This window comes from Ictidomys tridecemlineatus, chromosome 2 (genome assembly GCF_052094955.1).
Source record: "Ictidomys tridecemlineatus isolate mIctTri1 chromosome 2, mIctTri1.hap1, whole genome shotgun sequence".
Classification (NCBI taxonomy): Eukaryota; Metazoa; Chordata; class Mammalia; order Rodentia; family Sciuridae; genus Ictidomys; species Ictidomys tridecemlineatus.
Genome location: NC_135478.1, coordinates 11,976,435 through 11,994,349, shown reverse-complemented (window position 1 = coordinate 11,994,349; position 17,915 = coordinate 11,976,435). Strand labels below are relative to the sequence as shown.

Below are 17,915 nucleotides of genomic sequence, written 5' to 3'. Positions count from 1 at the left end.
TCAGGAGAGACGTGCATCCACCCTTTCACTGAGAGGCACCATCTTGGTGAGGACTCTACCCAGGGCCACCTTGATGTCCCTGTTCCTCAGACTGTAGATGAAAGGGTTCAGCATGGGGGTGACCATGGTGTATGCCACTGAGGCCATCATACTCATCCTGGATGACAGTGTGGCTACAGAACTGAAGTAGACCCCAAGGCTACTGCCATAGAACAAGGAGACCACCAGGAGGTGAGACCCACAGGTGGAGAAGGCTTTGTACTTGCCTCTGTCTGATGGGATCCTCAGGATGGAGGAGAAAATCTGAGAGTAGGAGAGGAGGATGCCAGTGAGAGGGAAGACACCCAGGACGATGATCATAGAGAACACCACAATGTTATTGATAAGTATGTCAGAGCAGGTGAGCTTCAGGATTTCAGGAAGATCACAGAAGAAGTGAGGGATTTCTATTTTTGTGCAAAAGGACAGCCTCAATATTGTCAAGGTATCTGGGAGGGAGCCTAGGACACTGACCATCCAGGACCCCAGAGCCATGAGCAGACAGAGACATGGTCTCATAATGGCCACATAGTGCAGGGGGTGACAGATGGCCACAAAGCGGTCATAGGCCATCACTGTCAGGAGCAAATTGTCCTGGCATCCAAACAAAACAAAAAAATATACCTGTGAGACGCAGCCTGCAAAGGTGATCCCTTTGCTGTGAGTCTGGATGTTCCTGAGAGCCTTGGGGATGGTGGTGGAGGTGAAGCCAATGTGGGCCAGGGACAGGTTGGAGAGGAGGAAGTACATGGGCGTGTGCAGGTGGGAGTCTGAGATGACAGCCAGGATGATGAGCAGGTTTCCTGTGACTGTGACCAGGTACCCAGACAGAAGCAGGCCAAGGAGGAGGGACTGCAGGTCGGGGTCATCTGTGAATCCCAGGAGGATGAACTTTCCAGCTCCTGTTCGGTTTCCTCTTTCCATGGTGCTGGTGTGTTTGCTCCGAGGAGGGAGAGAAGGAACTCCAAATTCCCTCCAGGTAGGGAGGCTGAGGCAGGAAGACTGCAAGTTGGAAACCAGGCTTAGTATCTTAGCGAGATCCTATCTTAAAATAAAAAATAAAAAGAGGGCCTGGGCATGTAGCTCAGTGCTTAAGTGCCCCTGGATTCCATCCCTGGTACCCTCCCTCCACCCCATCCTGTTCTCTCTCCCCCAGATAGGAATTTCAAATAGAGATTCCCCAGGATGCCCCAGTGTCTTTTATTGAAATTTTGCGAACTCAATAATTTATTTATTTTATCTTATCATTTGGCCTCTTGGCTGGCAAGTTTCAGATACCAATTGTACACCCCCAAAGAAACAAATGAAGACATGGTTCTATGTCAGTGCTTCTCAAGTACTCTTGGTGTTCCCAGGAGTACCCACCTGGGCATCACCTGGAATCTTGCTGAAATGTGCATTCTGATGCACACCTCACCTGAAACCTGAACCTCCTGCTGTAGGTGTGAAGCTGCCCTCTGTGTCTTGAGAAGCCCTGTCAGGATTCAGAGGCTCACTCCTGCTTGGGAACCAGGGCTCTAGACCTTGCCTGCATCCCCACCCAATCCTCATTCCCCAGGTGCTCTGCTGCGTTCTGCCTCATGCTCATGGGAATGAGTATCTCCTAGTTCCAGGCAGGTTGCTCTGCCATGTAAAAGCTCTCTATGTTACTGTGGTTCTTCTCTCTGATTTCCTCAAGTCCTACCCTGTGGACGCGTGTGGTCTTTTTGCTAGAAATATCAGCATCTTCTGGTATTATTATTATTCTTAATTCTATTTTGTTTTAATTTCCATTTTAACAAAACATACTGAAGAATCACGGAATTTCTCAGTATAGAAATCTTAGAGATTCTAAATGTAGGCATGAGTCTTACACACATTTTAAAAAAATCACATGAAAATATTCCATCATGGTGAAATGGCTCTTCAAATCTTGCCCATTCTTGACATTTGTTTTCCTGGTTAAGTTTATGAGTGAGATTGTTATTGTTAATTTTAAGTTTATACTTTCTTCTCTTATGATAATCTGCAAATGACTTCTCTTATAAATTGACTTAAACTGACCATTCATCAGGCTGACAGATTCATAATGTAAAAAATTGTCCATCTGCATGATGTACTTAAAAGTCCAATAGAGAAAGTCGCCTAGCATTATTTCTATCAGAATTCTATTTCTAGTTTCAGTTTATTCTTGTAGATTTTTAGAATCAGCACTATTACAAGTAAAATACTATTGGAATTTTATCAGAGATTCCCTTAAAATTTTAAGATAATTTGAAAAAAAAAACATCATAACAACATTCAGAGTCTCATATCAGTAGCAAGAACTTGCCTCCATGTATTTCAGTCTTTTAGGCGTATATTTCGGATTTTTAAAAGAAAATACAGGCCAAGGGCTGGTGATATAGCTCAGTTGGTAGAGTGCTTGCCTCACATTCACAGGCTCTGTGTTCAATTGCCAGCACCACCATAAAAAAAAATGTAGATCATGTTCATTTCTTGTTGATAATATTGAGTGCATTTAAACTTTAATGCTGTTAAGAATGATGATCCCCAATATCATATCCACTTTTGTGATTATTATCAGAAAGTGTTTTTTTTGAGTTGATGAGGTGTCCTATAATTTTTCTGTACTTTTTTTTGAGAATTTTTGTAAAAATGTACTTTGAATAAATAATATCAATTTATAACACCTATCTTTTTTAATATTTATTTTTTAGTTGTAGGTGAACACAATATCTTTATTTTATTTTTATGTGGTGCTGAGGTTCAAACCCACTGCCTCATGTGTGTTAGGCAAGCACTCTATCACTGAGCCACAACCCCACCCTGATAACACCTATTCTTTTTATTTGGTTTTATTTTATTGCTTTAAAATCCAAATCCTTGTTAAGGTTTTGTGTAAGATATGGAATTCTTTGTTTTGTCACATAATATGGTGCTCAACTCATATTAAATGGTATGATATTAACTATGTCATCTTAATCCTGTTAGTGTGCATTGCTTATCCCTGCATACTTTTGAGGAACTGTTTAAAATTTTCAGTAAGAGTGTAATTACTTCTTAGCCATTTGAAAAATATAATGTTGACTGCAGTCTCCATGTTCCCCAATGAATTTCAAGCCTTCAATGTGGAGCAAGAGACCAAAGCAGGTACGTAAAGAAAATACAACGTAATAATAAACATCTACATGGGCATGAGTAATATCTAACATTAGAGGAACATTCTTAATTAATTAAAAATTATTTGTACAAGCAAAGAAACCTTTACTAATCAGAACTTTATATTGAAAACATCCGAAGGAAAAAAATGCTCAAATTTAGAAAACTACAAAAATATTCTATTTGGTTAGTCAAAGTGAATGTATTTCAATACTAGAGTCTCAGTTATAAATTAAGATTCATGCCTTTCTTGTAAAAAGGTAGAAAGAGTCATAGATCCATCAAAGGAAATGTAAAGAGGGTATTAAATGTTTGAAAAGGTTTTCATTCTTACCATTAATTTATAAAAGTGTAATAAAAATAAGATTCCATTTTATTGGAATTAATTCAGAAGGCCTTTTTCAAAAACAGTAACCATGCCAAATTCTGTGATGGGGAAAGGAAATAATATTTCAGGTGCTGATATGAGAGCTTCTCTGGGCTGGAAAAATTAAATCAGCAAAGAGCCATTTTATAAATTCTACAGAGTCACCAGCATATGACCAGGGATCTCCTGGAGTAGTGATGTCATTGTTACTTTTGGATTTGCTTCTTAGTATATCATATAAAAACTGCAAATGAATAAATAAGTCATCCATCTTTAAGAAAGAGCAACTTTAAAACTTAAAATTTTTAGAAATAAAAATACCACTAGGCAAAACTAAAGCAGAAAGAAGCATAAAATGAAGGTAAAAGCAGAGCTAGAGAACAAAAAGGAGAAAGATCCTAGAATAGAAAAACAAGTTCCAGAACTAACTCTATAGCATCCACAACTAGAAAAAGTCAGACATCGAATGAAATGGATTAAAGGAGACAAGAGGAGGAAGGATCAGGTGTGATGTGGAGCAGTAAATTCCATGCATGTGTGATTATGTAAAATGACTTCCATATTATGTAAAAATACAATGCACTAATAAACCCTTCAAAAAGATGAAAAATCAATTGAAAAGTCTCGAATTTGGAATGAGGAAAATTAATACAGAGGTAAGGAAATGCTTGATCGTATAATATTCCTTACACTCTAAGTTGCAGTTTTAAATTCATAGTAAGTGGGTGGGGGCTAGGGAAGAATAGATGTATCTGGGGGTTAGATGGAAGGGAGTGATGGGAGGGGAAGGGATCTGGAGTAGGAGGGAGAGTAGAAAGAGTTGAGTATATTTGATTACACCAGCTGTGTGATTCTCTATCTGTACAACCAGGAGAGTTAGCAGTTGTACTCCAATTCTGAATGACGTATCAAAATGCATTCTACTGTCCAGTATAACTAATTTGAAGGAAGAAAAATAAATAAAATGAATGAAAAAATATGCAGCTGTCCTAGAGTATAACTTATTTCTCGGAATTGTCCAAAGTTGATGGAGAAAAACAAATCAAAAACCAAAAGGAAAGAAGACAATAAATTACAAAACTTACCACCAAAAATGCTCTGGCAGGACCATGAGGTGGGAGCAGAAGCTGAATTCTCCTTTAAGTGAAGAAGAAAACTAAGTTTCTCATCACTAATCATTTGTCAGCAGCCTGGAAGTACAAACCAATGCAATAGAGGGAGAAAAAAATCCCCAGAGACCTGAACATGGAAAATGCAAGGTGTCCACTGGGGAATGATCTTGGCCAAATTCTACTCTTATATCGTGTGCATGTATGAATATGTACCAACAAATCCCACCTATGTACAACCTTAACGCACCTGTAAGAAACAGGGAAGAGACAAGGTGTGGTTTATGGAGGATGGAGTGGCTGCAGATGACAGATTGGTGGCTTCAGACCTATTGTAACTGGGTGTGATTTTACTAAGCCTGTTCACACAAAGCCAATATGTGAAGAGGCCACTCCAGGTGGCATTGAGGAGAATGGCACGTTGAGATCTTTGGCAAATATTGCTTCTCCCTCTCTAGTTGTGAATTTCGAATTTCAGCTGTAACAGAGAAGTCTCAGTATTCTCTGTAAGTTTTCTACCCATCTAACTTATTTGAAAATCAGGTGATAGAAGGAGGAAAAATTTGCATTTGTACATGCAGCAAATTTATTAGAAAATAGATTTCCAACATTCCAAATATTAATGAAATTTACAACTCCTAGAATGGGGATCAGAACCTTACACACACACAACCGATGAGTTTTATTTTGTATAGTTACTTGAGGACTTGCCTGTGTTCAGCACTTGGTTTATGATTTGTATACCTTGATTCATTATGTCATCATTGCTGTTTTTATATAAGTACAAAAAGTGATCTAATAATGCAATGATAAATAGGAGTAGACCCTCGCTACCTGTTAGAGATTATTAACATTTTCTCATGCCTGATTTACTTTAACTTCACCCCAATATGATTCCTATGAAGTGAACAGTTTTGATTCTTATTTTATAAATATGGAAACTGAGACCAAAAAAAAATAACCTTCAATAATGTGATGTCAGCAAGATGTATGGCTGGACTTGGTTAACTACACAAGATTAAAAAAAGGAGGTACTTTGAGTGAATGAAAGAGTAGTTTTATACATAAAAACCAAAGAAGCTTCTCTGATGGAGGAGAAGAAAGTTCCCTCTAGTGGTTCCAGAACAATGGTGGAGATGTGCAGGAAAGGCTTGAGAGAAGGTCAGTCCCATCAGGAAGGTGAGAGATGCTCAGATCTGGGATCCAGAAAAGAGAAGTAAGATGAGAGCAGAGGGAGAGGAAGAGAAGTCGTGAGAGACAGGAGCTGACTGCACAGATGGGTCTAAGTGAGGGGCCCTCCTCACTGCAGTGTCCCCACTTGGGCCACCAAGGCTCATCCTGTGAGGCTGTGCTGCCTCCTACCTGCTCCCACATCAGCAGCTCTGGGGTGAGCTCCTGCTTCTCCTTCCCTGGGTGATGAGGGTCAGCTGAGTCCTGATGAAGGGCAGGAGGTGGCCTCAGGCATGAGTGCTCTTCAAGGTCCAGGTGAAGCCACTCACTCCTGGAAGATCTGAGCTGTGGGTGAGAGGATCAAGGGGCATATTTACTATTTCCATGGCCTGGGAGGTTGAATTCTCATGAATGCTCATTAAATTAATTGTTGCATTGTTGTCTATTCTCAGAGCAATTGAGTTTCCATTTGTGGGAAAAAAACAAACAGAAAGGTAATTGTGCATGTAGCCAGTTTGCATCATGTTTTTTTTCCCCCAAATATGTACACTCCTTCTCCTGGGGCACTTGGCTCAAGGTGTGCTTTTTCCCTGGACTTCATCTCTACTGATCCTTGGCTTTCCCCATGAGCTTTTCCTCAATAAGTGATTCAGAGTTTCTTTGTCTACACAGTCAAGTGCAGACATCATTTCCAAGCCGGTGTGAGTCCTGAGCCCATGTGAGTCCTGAGCACCTTCACTGGGGGCTGTGGACAGGACCACCCTCCCCCCAAATGTGTTCCACTGATGTTGTCCTGGCATTTGTCCTCACTATTGAAGGTGCAGTGTAGACAGAGCATCAGGTGTGTAGTTACAGAGGTGAGTGGTGAGAGGTGGGCTGACTGCACAGGCAGGAGTCTGCACAGGTGTCTAGGCTTTCCAGGTTCAGAGCAAGCCGAATACATGGCCTGAATATTCCAGTCCAGAGAAGAAGGACCAGCTTCACAATTCACAAAGCACTGATTTTTATGCTCCTAAATCAAAGATAATGAAAATGATTCCAGAAAATAGCAGTGGGACCCAGAACATTTCTTTTGGTCTTGATGGAGTAGCCAACAGGGTTAGAAGGGAAGACCCCCAGGTGGTAGGACTCACCTGATCCATGCCATATTCCTGGTCTCACTCCTCATGCTTCCCCCTCAGGAATGATGCCCTTCTTTGCTCACAATTAGCACAAAGTCATCAGGCCTATGGATGTGTATTATAGGAAGGGCTCTGTGAAATCAAATTTTGGATCCCTAGGAAATAAAAAGGGAGGATTCTCAGAGTGCAACCTGTCCTGGGATCCTTGGATGTAGAAGAGAGGCAGAAAAGTCAGTGCCTGAGTGATGCAATGTGTGGGGTTTCACTCAGCCATTGCTGGATTCGAATGTGGAAGTAGAGCCCAGGCACCCAGACATGTGGGCAGCCTCTAGAAGTAGGAAAATATAAGGAAAGGGATTCATCCTCCTCAGATCCTCTGAAGGCTCACAGACCTGCAGAAACCTTCATTTTATCCCATACGTCCAGTTTGCACTCTGACCTCCTGGACTGTAGGGTCATCCATTGGTGTTCAGTTTAAACTCTGAAGTTTGCTGGAATTGACTCCATCTGCAATAGGAGGGGAGGACACATTGTCACCCTGAACTTGATGTTTCAGGCTGGTTCTGTCCCCACCCCAAACCAACTCTGCTCTTAAGAAGCTGAGCCTATATATTGAAAAGGCAACTTAGCCATTTTCTCCCCTGTCAAAGAATAACAGAACAAGATTATTTTTTAGAAAGAGGGGTAAATAAAGAACTTGTGTCCTTTCAAAATATGAATGAAACCTGTACTCACCCAGGTAATGTGGACTTGGTTCAAATCTAAAATGGTACATCAATGCAGCAGAACAATAAAACACAAATCCAATAAAAGAGAAGTTACCTAAGTCGCATCAAAATCAATGTAGAATCAGGTAGAACAGGGTCTAGTTGTTGTTTCAGACATCTTTATGGACAAGCCAGTGAATGTATTTTTGATTGGCACCACAGGAGTCATGTTACAGAGACCCAGCGTGTCATGATAGGTCCTTCCACTCTCACTATTGCTACCTCTGAGGCAGAGTAGTCAAATCCAAAGGACTTCAGTGGGCTCACTGGCACAGATGTTCATGTGGCTGAATGTATGTGCTGTTCTTTGAGTTTTGATCCTAACTTTGCCCCTAGGGTTGCAAGAGTTTATGACTATGAACAGCAGTGGTCCCCTGGTTGTGACAAGTCTTAGAAAGGAGCTGAAGGAACTTGCAAAACAAGCCTGGTACTGGGGCCATCACATGCTGGGACCAGAGGGGAAGCTAGCCAATGTGCCAGATGGTTCCTTTCTTGTTCGGGATAGTTCCATTGACTGTTTTCTTCTAAGCATGAGCTTTCTTTCCCATGGAAAAACACTACCCTCTAGAATGGAGAACTCCAAAGGTAGGTTTAGCTTCTATGAACAACCAGACACGTCCATAGTTGATCTAATGCAGCATCCAGTCAGGGACTCTGAAAATGGAGCTTTTTGTTATTGAACTCCTCAGTGCCTGGATCTGCAACCTATCCCTTCAGACTGACCAATCAATCCAGTGTCGAGGTTCAGGCAGGTCCTTTTCTGCAGTACCTGTGTCTGTCATTATACCTCTGTCTACAAGGATAGAAGTAATTCAGAAATGACTTTGACCAACAAAATGAAGAACTATTTCTAGGAGAAGCACTACTGAAAGATTGAGATCCCTGCATCTTGCACTTTGGGATTTGATGGATGAGAGAGACGGCAGTCATTAATTCCACACTTATTTCTGGCCTACTATGAGCCTCCAGGCTGCCTTCCAAACTGGGAATAATGCATTGCAAGGCCCACCAAACTGACTCCTCCCTTACTACTATGGGGAATTCCAAGACTGATCAAGCAGCTCGATCAGCCGCCCTACAGAGCTTTACCTCCTCTTTGTTAGTCTTTGTTACCACCGGGGATCGGCCCAAAGATCCCCAACAACTCTTCCAGTTTCTTCACTTTCTATTCCATTCTAGTCCAGAGAGTCTCACTACTTTCCTTCACTCCTTTGTCACCCTTTCCCCACACGATAAGACCCTCCTACAACAGGTCACTTCCGCTTGTCAGATCTGCCAGAGAACCAATACCAATACTCCATTAAAACCTAAACCTTTCCCTTCTTATCAGGCCTGCAGTCATACCCCGGCTGCAGACTGGCAGATTGATTTCACCAACATGCCCCAAGTAAAAAACAAGCCTTTCCCACTTCTAACAAGCAGGGCCCTATGGTAGTTGACTCACATAATCCCCCATTTCGGTATGCCCACTTCTATCCAATCAGACAACAGCCCAGAATTCACCTCACAGATAACTCAGGGACTGGCTCACGCGCTATCACTCCCTTGGCATTTCCATTGCCCTTATTGCCCCCAGGCTTCTGGAAAGGTTGAAAGGACCAATTGGTACCTTAAAGAGACCCTCACCAAGCTCACCATGGAATTAAGTCTGGACTGGGTAAAGGTGCTCCCCTTGGCTTTGTTGCACATTAGGGCCTTGCCAAAGAAGCCTTCTAATCTCTCACCTTTCAAAGTCATGTATGGCCATCCCCTCATTCCTCCCGAACTGCCTACAGAACCCCTACCCATCTCTGAAATCTATGCCCTGCCCCTCCTCTTCCATCTACGCTCTGAACTCTGGCACTCTCAAGACTGGCTCCTTCCTGACCCCAGTCTTTTTCATAATCCTACCTCCTTAACACCTGGTCAACTTGTTTGCTATTGCCCACCAGGGGAAAAGCCCCCTCTAAAACCAAAATGGGAGGGTCCTGCACTCCCGTGGTGGCCAAACTCAAGCTGTCTAATAACCCACTTACCCCATGGATTCATATTTCCAGGGTTAAGTCTGGCACTCCTACACCTTCATCAGAAGAGCCAACTATCGTCACCTGTCATTAAGTACTCTTGTCAATGCTCCCCCTCATTTCTGGCCCCTCTCTGGTCCTCTCTTCACCCTATGTCCGAGGATTCAAGGCAAGTGACCCTAAGGGCCGCCTCCAGCCAGACTCCCCCCCCCACTTGCTTGGATCTGGCCAGTAGTGGGATTGTTGTGTGTTGTCCTTCTGACAAACCACTTAGTGTCCAGAGCGTGGTGACCCCTGAAGAAGTGTGATCATAAGAGAGCACTTTACCTAAGGAGGAACATGTGTGTTTTGTTTACCCTCCCAGTTTCCTAAGAATTTCAAGCATCAGTATTTAAAGTTGAGTTGTTTTACATAAAATATGGAGAGAGCTGACTGCTCTCAAAGGGAAATATGGTAACAATGGGCCACCGTCCTCCCTTGGCCCCCTTCGAGAAAGGCAAAGAGAGAAGTGAGCTGGTACACCCAGTTAGGAGAAACTTTGAAGAGCAGTCTTAATAGAGAGGGGAGGGAGCAAGATTGGACTAGGAATGAAGAGTGGAATTGAGGGTGTTAGGTGCAGGACAGGCTGGTCTGCAGGTCCCAAACAAAGTTAGCTGCAGGATGACCTGGCTTCTCAAACTCTCTGTCTGGTTTTTTATCACTGTTTTCTTCAAGCCCAAATGCCCAAGCCCCTGCTCAAGGCTGAACACTTAGCCCCCCTTGTGCCAACAAGGCAGCTTGCAGACCTAGAGACCACATTAGATTTGGGCTATAAAAACTCCCTGTGCCTGTTCCTTCCCTTTTTTTTAATTGGTTGTTCACAACACTACAAAGCTCTTGATATGTCATATTTCATACATTAGATTGAAGTGGGTTATGAACTCCCAATTTTTACCCCAAATGCAGATTGCAGAATCACATCAGTTACACATCCACACTTTTACATAATGCCCTATTAGTAACTGTTGTATTCTGCTACCTTTCCTATCCCCTACTATCCCCCCTCCCATTCCCTCCTTTCTTCTCTCTCTACCCCATCTACTGTAATTCATTTCTCTCCTTGTTTATTTTCCCATTCCTCTCACAACCTCTTATATGTATTTTTGTATAGCAATGAGGGTCTCCCTTCATTTCCATGCAATTTCCCTTTTCTCTCCCTTTCCCTCCCATCTCATGTCTGTTTAATGTTAATCTTTTTTTTCCTGCTCTTCCTCCCTGCACTGATCATAGTTGCTCTCATTATATCAAAGAAGACATTTGGTATTTGTTTTTTAGGGACTGGCTAACTTCACTAGGCATAATCTGCTCTAGTGCCATCCATTTCCCTGCAAATTCCATGATTTTGTCATTTTTTAGTGCTGCATAATATTGCATAGTGTATAAATGCCACATTTTTTATCCATTCATCTATTGAAGGGCATCTGGGTTGGTTCCACAGTCTAGCTATTGTGAATTGTGCTGCTATGAACATCGATGTGGCAGTATCCCTGTAGCATGCTCTTTTAAGGTCTTCAGGGAATAGTCAGAGAAGGGCAATAGCAGGGTCAAGTGGTGGTTCCATTCGCAGCTTTCCCAGGAATCTCCATACTGCTTTCCAAATTGGCTGCACCAATTTGCAGTCCCACCAGCAATGCAAAAGTGTACCCTTTTCTCCACATCCTCGCCAGCACTTGTTGTTGTTTGACTTCATAGTGGCTGCCAATCTTACTGGAGTGAGATGGTATCTTAGGGTGGTTTTGATTTGCATTTCTCTGACTGCTAGAGATGGTGAGCATTTTTTCATGTACTTGTTGATTAATTGTATGTCTTCCTCTGAGAAGTGTCTGTTCAGGTCCTTGGCCCATTTGTTGATTGAATTTTTCATTATATTATTGTCTAATTTTTTGAGTTCTTTGTATACTCTGGATATTAGGGCTCTATCTGAAGTGTGAGGAGTAAAGATTTGTTCCCAGGATGTAGGCTCCCTATTTACCTCTCTTATTGTTTCTCTTGCTGAGAAAAAACTTTTTAGTTTAAGTAAGTCCCATTTGTTGATTCTTGTTATTAACTCTTGTGCTATGGGTGTCCTATTAAGGAATTTGGAGCCCGACCCCACAATATGTAGATCGGAGCCAACTTTTTCTTCTATCAGACGCAGAGTCTCTGATTTGATATCAAGCTCCTTGATCCATTTTGAGTTAACTTTTTTGCATGGCAAGAGAAAGGGATTCAGTTTCATTTTGTTGCATATGGATTTCCAGTTTTCCCAACACCATTTGTTGAAGATGCTATCCTTCCTCCATTGCATGCTTTTAGCCCCTTTATCAAATATAAGAGAGTTGTAACTTTGTGGATTAGTCTATGTGTCCTCTCTTCTATACCATTGGTCCACCTGCCTGTTTTGGTACCAGTACCATGCTGTTTTTGTCACTATTGCTTTGTAATATAGTTTGAAATCTGGTATCGCTATACCGCCTGATTCACACTTCCTGCTTAGAATTGCTTTTGCTATTCTGGGTCTTTTATTTTTCCATGTGAATTTCATGATTGCTTTATATATTTCTACAAGAAATGCCATTGGGATTTTGATTGGCATTGCATTAAACCTATAGAGAACTTTTGGTAATATCGCCATTTTGATAATGTTAGTTCCGTCTATCCATGAACAGGGTATATTTTTCCATCTTCTAAGATCTTCTTCTATTTCTCTCTTTAGGGTTCTGTAGTTTTCATAAATCTTTCACCTCTTTTGTTAGGTTGATTTTATTTTTTTGGAGGATATTGTGAATGGAGTGTTTTTCCTCATTTCCGTTTCAGAAGTTTTGTCGCTGATATACAGAAATGCCTTTGATTTATGCGTGTTGATTTTATATCCTGACACTTTGCTGAATTCATTTATTAGTTCTAGTAGTTTCTTTGTAGATCCTTTTGGGTCTTCTAGGTATAGAATCTTGTCATCTGCAAATAGTGATAATTTAAGTTCTTCTTTTCCTATTTTTATGCTTTTAATTTCTTTTGTCTGTCTAATTGCTCTGGCCAGTGTTTCGAGAACTATATTGAATAGAAGTGGTGATAGAGGGCATCCCTGTCTTGTTCCAGATTTTAGAGGGAATGCCTTCAACTTTTGTCCATTCAGAATGATGCTAGCCTGAGGCTTAGCATAGATAGCTTTTACAATGTCAAGGTAAGTTCCTGTTATCCCTAGTTTTTCAAGTGTTTTGAACATAAAGGGATGCTGTACTTTGTCGAATGCTTTCTCTGCGTCTATTGAGATGATCATATGGTTCTTATCTTTAAGTCTGTTGATGTGGTGAATAACATTTATTGATTTCCGTATATTGAACCATCCTTGCATACCAGGGATGAATCCTACTTGATCATGGTGCACAATTTTTTTGATGTGTTTTTGCATTCGATTCGCCAGAATTTTATTGAGGATTTTTGCATCTAGGTTCATTAGAGATATTGGTCTGTAGTTTTCTTTCTTTGAGGTGTCTTTGTCTGGTTTCAGAATCAGGGTGATGTTGGCCTCATAGAATGAATTTGGAAGAGCTCTCTCTTTTTCTATTTCCTGAAATAACTTGAAAAGTATTGGTATTAATTCTTCTTTAAAGGTTTTGTAAAACTCCGCTGTATACCCATCCGGTCCTGGGCTTTTCTTAGTTGGTTGTCTTTTGATGGCTTCTTCAATTTCATCCATTGATATTGGTCTGTTCAAATTGTGTGTATCCTCCTGACTCAGTCTGGGCAAATCATATGACTTAAGAAATTTATCGATGTCTTCACTATCTTCTATTTTATTGGAATATAGGTTTTCAAAATAATTTCTAATTGTCTTCTGTATTTCTGTAGCATCTGTTGTGATATTGCCTTTTTCATCCCGTATGTTAGTAATTTGAGTTCTCTCTCTTCTTCTCTTTGTTAGCATGGCTAAAGGTCTGTCGATCTTATTTATTTTTTCAAAGAACCAACTTTTAGTTTTGTTAATTTTTTCAATAGTTTCTTTTGTTTCAATTTCATTGATGTCCGTTCGGATTTTAATTATTTCTTGCCTTCTGCTACATTTGCTGTTGTTTTGCTCTTCCTTTTCTAGGGCTTTGAGATGAAGTGTGAGCTCATTTATTTGTTGTTTTTTTTCTTTTTTTGAGGAATGACCACCAGGGGATGAATTTTCCTCTTAAAACGGCTTTCATTTGTCCCATAGATTCCGATATGTTGTGTCTGTATTTTCATTTATCTCTAAGAATTTTTTGATTTCCTCCTTTATGTCTTCTCTAACCCATTGAGCATTCAGTAACATATTATTCATTTTCCATGTGATGTAGGATTTTTCCTTCCTTCTTTTATCATTGATTTCCAGTTTCATTCCATTATGATCAGGTAAAATGCATGGTATTATCTCCACCCCTTTATGTTTACTGAGGGTTGCCGTATAGCATAATATATGGTCTATTTTTGAGAAAGATCCATGTGCTGCTGAGAAAAAAGTATATCCATTTGATGATGGTTGATATATTCTATATATGTCAGTTAAGTCTAGGTTATTGATTGTGGTATTGAGTTCTATAGTTTCTTTATTCAACTTTTGCTTGGACCATCTGTCCAATGGTGAGAGAGGTGTGTTGATGTCACCCATAATTATTGTGTTGTGGTCTATTTGATTCTTGAACTTGAGGAGAATTTGTTTTATGAATGTCGCAGCACCATTATTTGGTGCATAAATATTGATAATTGTTATGTCTTGTTGGTGAATGGTTCCTTTTAACAGTATATAATGTCCTTCTTTATCCCTTTTGATTAACTTAGTCTTGAAGTAGATTTTATTCGATATGAGGATGGCCACCCCTGCTTGCTTACGAGGACCGTGTGCTTGGTATATTTTTTCCCATCCTTTCACCTTCAGCCTGTGTATGTCTTTTCCAATCAGATGTGTCTCCTGGAGGCAGCATATTGTTGGATTTGTTTTTGTAATCCATGATACCAGCCTATGTCGTTTTATTGGAGAGTTTAAGCCATTAACATTCAGAGTTACTATTGATATATGATTTGTACTTCCAGCCATGCTTGATTATTTATCCTTTTTTCTAAAAAATTTAGTTTGTTTCTCCATGATCATCTTTCCCCTTGCCCTCTGTCTTTACTGAGGCACTTCCCACTGATGGTTTTGGTTACTGTTTTTCATTTCTTCCTCGTGTAGTATTTTGCTCAAAATGCTTTGCAATGCTCGTTTTCTGGCTGCAAATTCTTTTAACTTTTGTTTATCATGAAAGATTTTTATTTCGTTGTCCTACATGAAACTTAATTTTGCTGGATACAGAATTCTTGGTTGGCATCCATTGTTTTTCAGTGTTTGAAATACATTGTTCCATGACCTTCTTGCTTTCAGCGTCTGTGATAAAAAATCCGTTGTTAACCTTATTGGTTTACCCTTGAAAGTAATCTGTCTCCTTTCTCTTGTAGCTTTTAATATTTTCTCTTTGTTCTGTATATTGGATATCTTCATAACAATGTGTCTTGGCATTGGTCTACTGTGATTTTGTGTGCTCGGTGTCCTGTATGCATCTTCAATTTGTATATCTGTTTCCTTTTTTATTTCTGGAAAGTTTTCTGTAATTATTTCATTCAGCAGGTTACTCATTTCCTTGGTTTGAATCTCTGTACCTTCTTCTATCCCGATGACTCGTAAGTTTGTTTTTTTTATGTTATCCCATAACTCTTGGATGTTTTTCTCGTGATTTTTTACCAGCCTTTCTGAGTTAGCTAGACTCTTTTCAAGATAATATATTTTGTCTTCATTATCTGACGTTCTGGCTTCTACTTGCTCCTCTCTGTTAGTGATACTCTCAATTGAGTTTTTAATTTGGTTTATTGTTTCCTTCATTTCTAAAATTATTGTTTGATTATTTTTTATAATCTCTATCTCCTGATAAAGATGCTTAACTTCTTCTTTTATCTGTTTATGTAATTCATTCTCAATGTGTTCTTTCGCTGCTTGAATTTGCTGTCTCATATCCTCTTTAAGGTTCCATTCCATCTGTCTAAGGTGTTCCTTGAGTTCTTTATATGACCATTTTTCTGATGCCTCTAGGTCCTCCTGAATATTTAGGCTGTCCTGCATTGTTTGTACTCCTTTTCTTCCTTGCTTTTTGAAGCTGCTCATGTTACTTCTTGTTCTGTTTGACTGCTGAGTTACTGTTTACTCCTATAAATTTATTTGATGCTTGGGAGGAAAGGTATTAGAAGGGAAGGGAAGAAGTCACTAAAGAGAATGAGAGTAAGCAGGTAGAATTCAAGGAAGGGGGGGACAAGAAAATTGAAAATAAATGAAAAGACAAAAGAAAAAAAAAGGAAATAAAAAAAGAAAAAAAAATAAAAAAAAATAAAAAATTAAAGTTAAAATTAGAAGAAAAAAACTTTTAAAAAAATTGTAAGAAAAATTAAAAAAAACAACAAGAAAGAAAAATGAAAATGAAAGAAAAAACCCAAATCAAAAAAAAAAAGAGAAAAGAAGAAAAAAAAAACTAATAAATGCAGTCTTAGAGTTTGATTAACTTCTCTTCCAGTAGGTGGCGCTGTGCCCATCAGGCCAAGTTTCTCCTGTAAATAGGCGGGAACCAATCACTGTGCAGCAGCTCCTCCTTCCAGACTGGGCGAGTCTCCAATCCTGAGTGCCTAGGGCCTCCTCTTGTGTCTAGTCACTCCCCACTTTTACTCTAGCCAGGCCCGTCTCACGGGTGCCGCTCACCACAATACTGGCTACATGCCAGGTCTGCTGCTCCCAGGAGCCCTGTTTTCATGGACGACTGGGCACACTCTCCCAATTTGCCTTTCCCTCAGACCCTAAGTTTGTAATGCTTGGGGCTGAGAATCCTCAGCGAGTTTTACTTGCCCTCCGGTAGCCACGACCCCGGTAGCTGGTGCAAGAGACCTCAGCTGTCAGCTCTGATGGGAGCAGTAGTTCAGCGCTGTGGGTCCCGCGCCACGTCTGATTCCCTCGGTCTGGGGGAGCTGAGATTGGCCCTTAAGGTTTCCCCCGATGTGTGGAGAGGGAAGGCTAGGGAATTACACACCTGTAGCCGCAGGTTTCAATGAAGTTATCTCCTCTGCTGCAGTCTGATGACGTCAGTTCTCTGCCATGGTGGTATCTCTTGCAAATGGCAACAGTTTGTTTCCCTTTGCCGGGTGACCAATGCAATGGGTGGGTCCTTACTGTCTCTCCCAAGCCCTGTTTCAAACCTGTGGCCACTACCTATGAAGGCTCAGTAGGCATTTACCTCCGTGGGATCCGAGGGACTGACCAGTTGTTTCAGCCGGATGGATTAGTGCTGAGTCACAGCTGTTTGTCTGCGGGAAGCAGGCGAATGGGAGCTTGAATTCAGCTGATCTGGGCTCAGTGTGTGTTCTGAGAGGCCCAGACTGTTCGCCCCAGATCCACGTCAGCTCAGCATTGCCTAGTGATCCTGAGCAAACAGAATTTAGGTTGCTTACAACTTCCTATGCCCACACAGCTGATGAGGTCAGAGACTTGATCTCTCTGCGCCCGCCGCCATGTTGGAATCCCTCTATTCCTTCCCTTTATCATAAAGTTCATTCAGACTCAGGTGGGTCAAAAATTTCTAATGAAGCTTTTAACCAGCTTCTCCTCAGGAATTACCAACTCCTGGCTACTGATGATACCTCCAGTCGAGATCTATGCTGAATGGACTGACATCATCATGGATCTGTGGTGGCAAGGAACCTTCATTGATCTGGTTCCTGAAGTTATACAGGTCTTCTCTGCCCTCCTGTGGGGACTCCTTACTTCCCTCCTCTCTTTCTCCCACACTGAGCCATCTCAGCAGGAAGCAGCCAGAATGAATCAATGCCAACTCTCATAAATAACAAAGAGGGGGAATGTTGGGAGTCGACCAGCTCCAAAGACTAACTTCCCCATCTCCTAAGAAGAGCCTTCAAATGGTGAGCCCTGTTGGCTCACATGATCCTGCCATCCAATAGTGAGCCCTGCTGGCTCACATGATCCTGCTATCCAATGGTGAGCCTTGCTGGCTCACATGATCCTTACCCACCAATCAGACTAGCCCTGCTGGCTCACATGATCCTCACCCACCAATCAGACTAGCCCTGCTGGCTCACATGATCCTTACCCACCGATCAGACTAGCCCTGCTGGCTCACATGATC

At 41.1% G+C, this 17,915-nt stretch overlaps 1 protein-coding gene across 1 annotated transcript; it reads right to left on the bottom strand.

The window, feature by feature from the left end:
• Positions 1-963, bottom strand: LOC101954559 (olfactory receptor 7C2). Its single transcript, XM_005333127.2, has one exon. The coding sequence runs from the start codon at positions 961-963 to the stop codon at positions 1-3; it is 963 nt and encodes a 320-aa protein (XP_005333184.2).
• Positions 964-17,915: the final 16,952 nt, after the last annotated feature.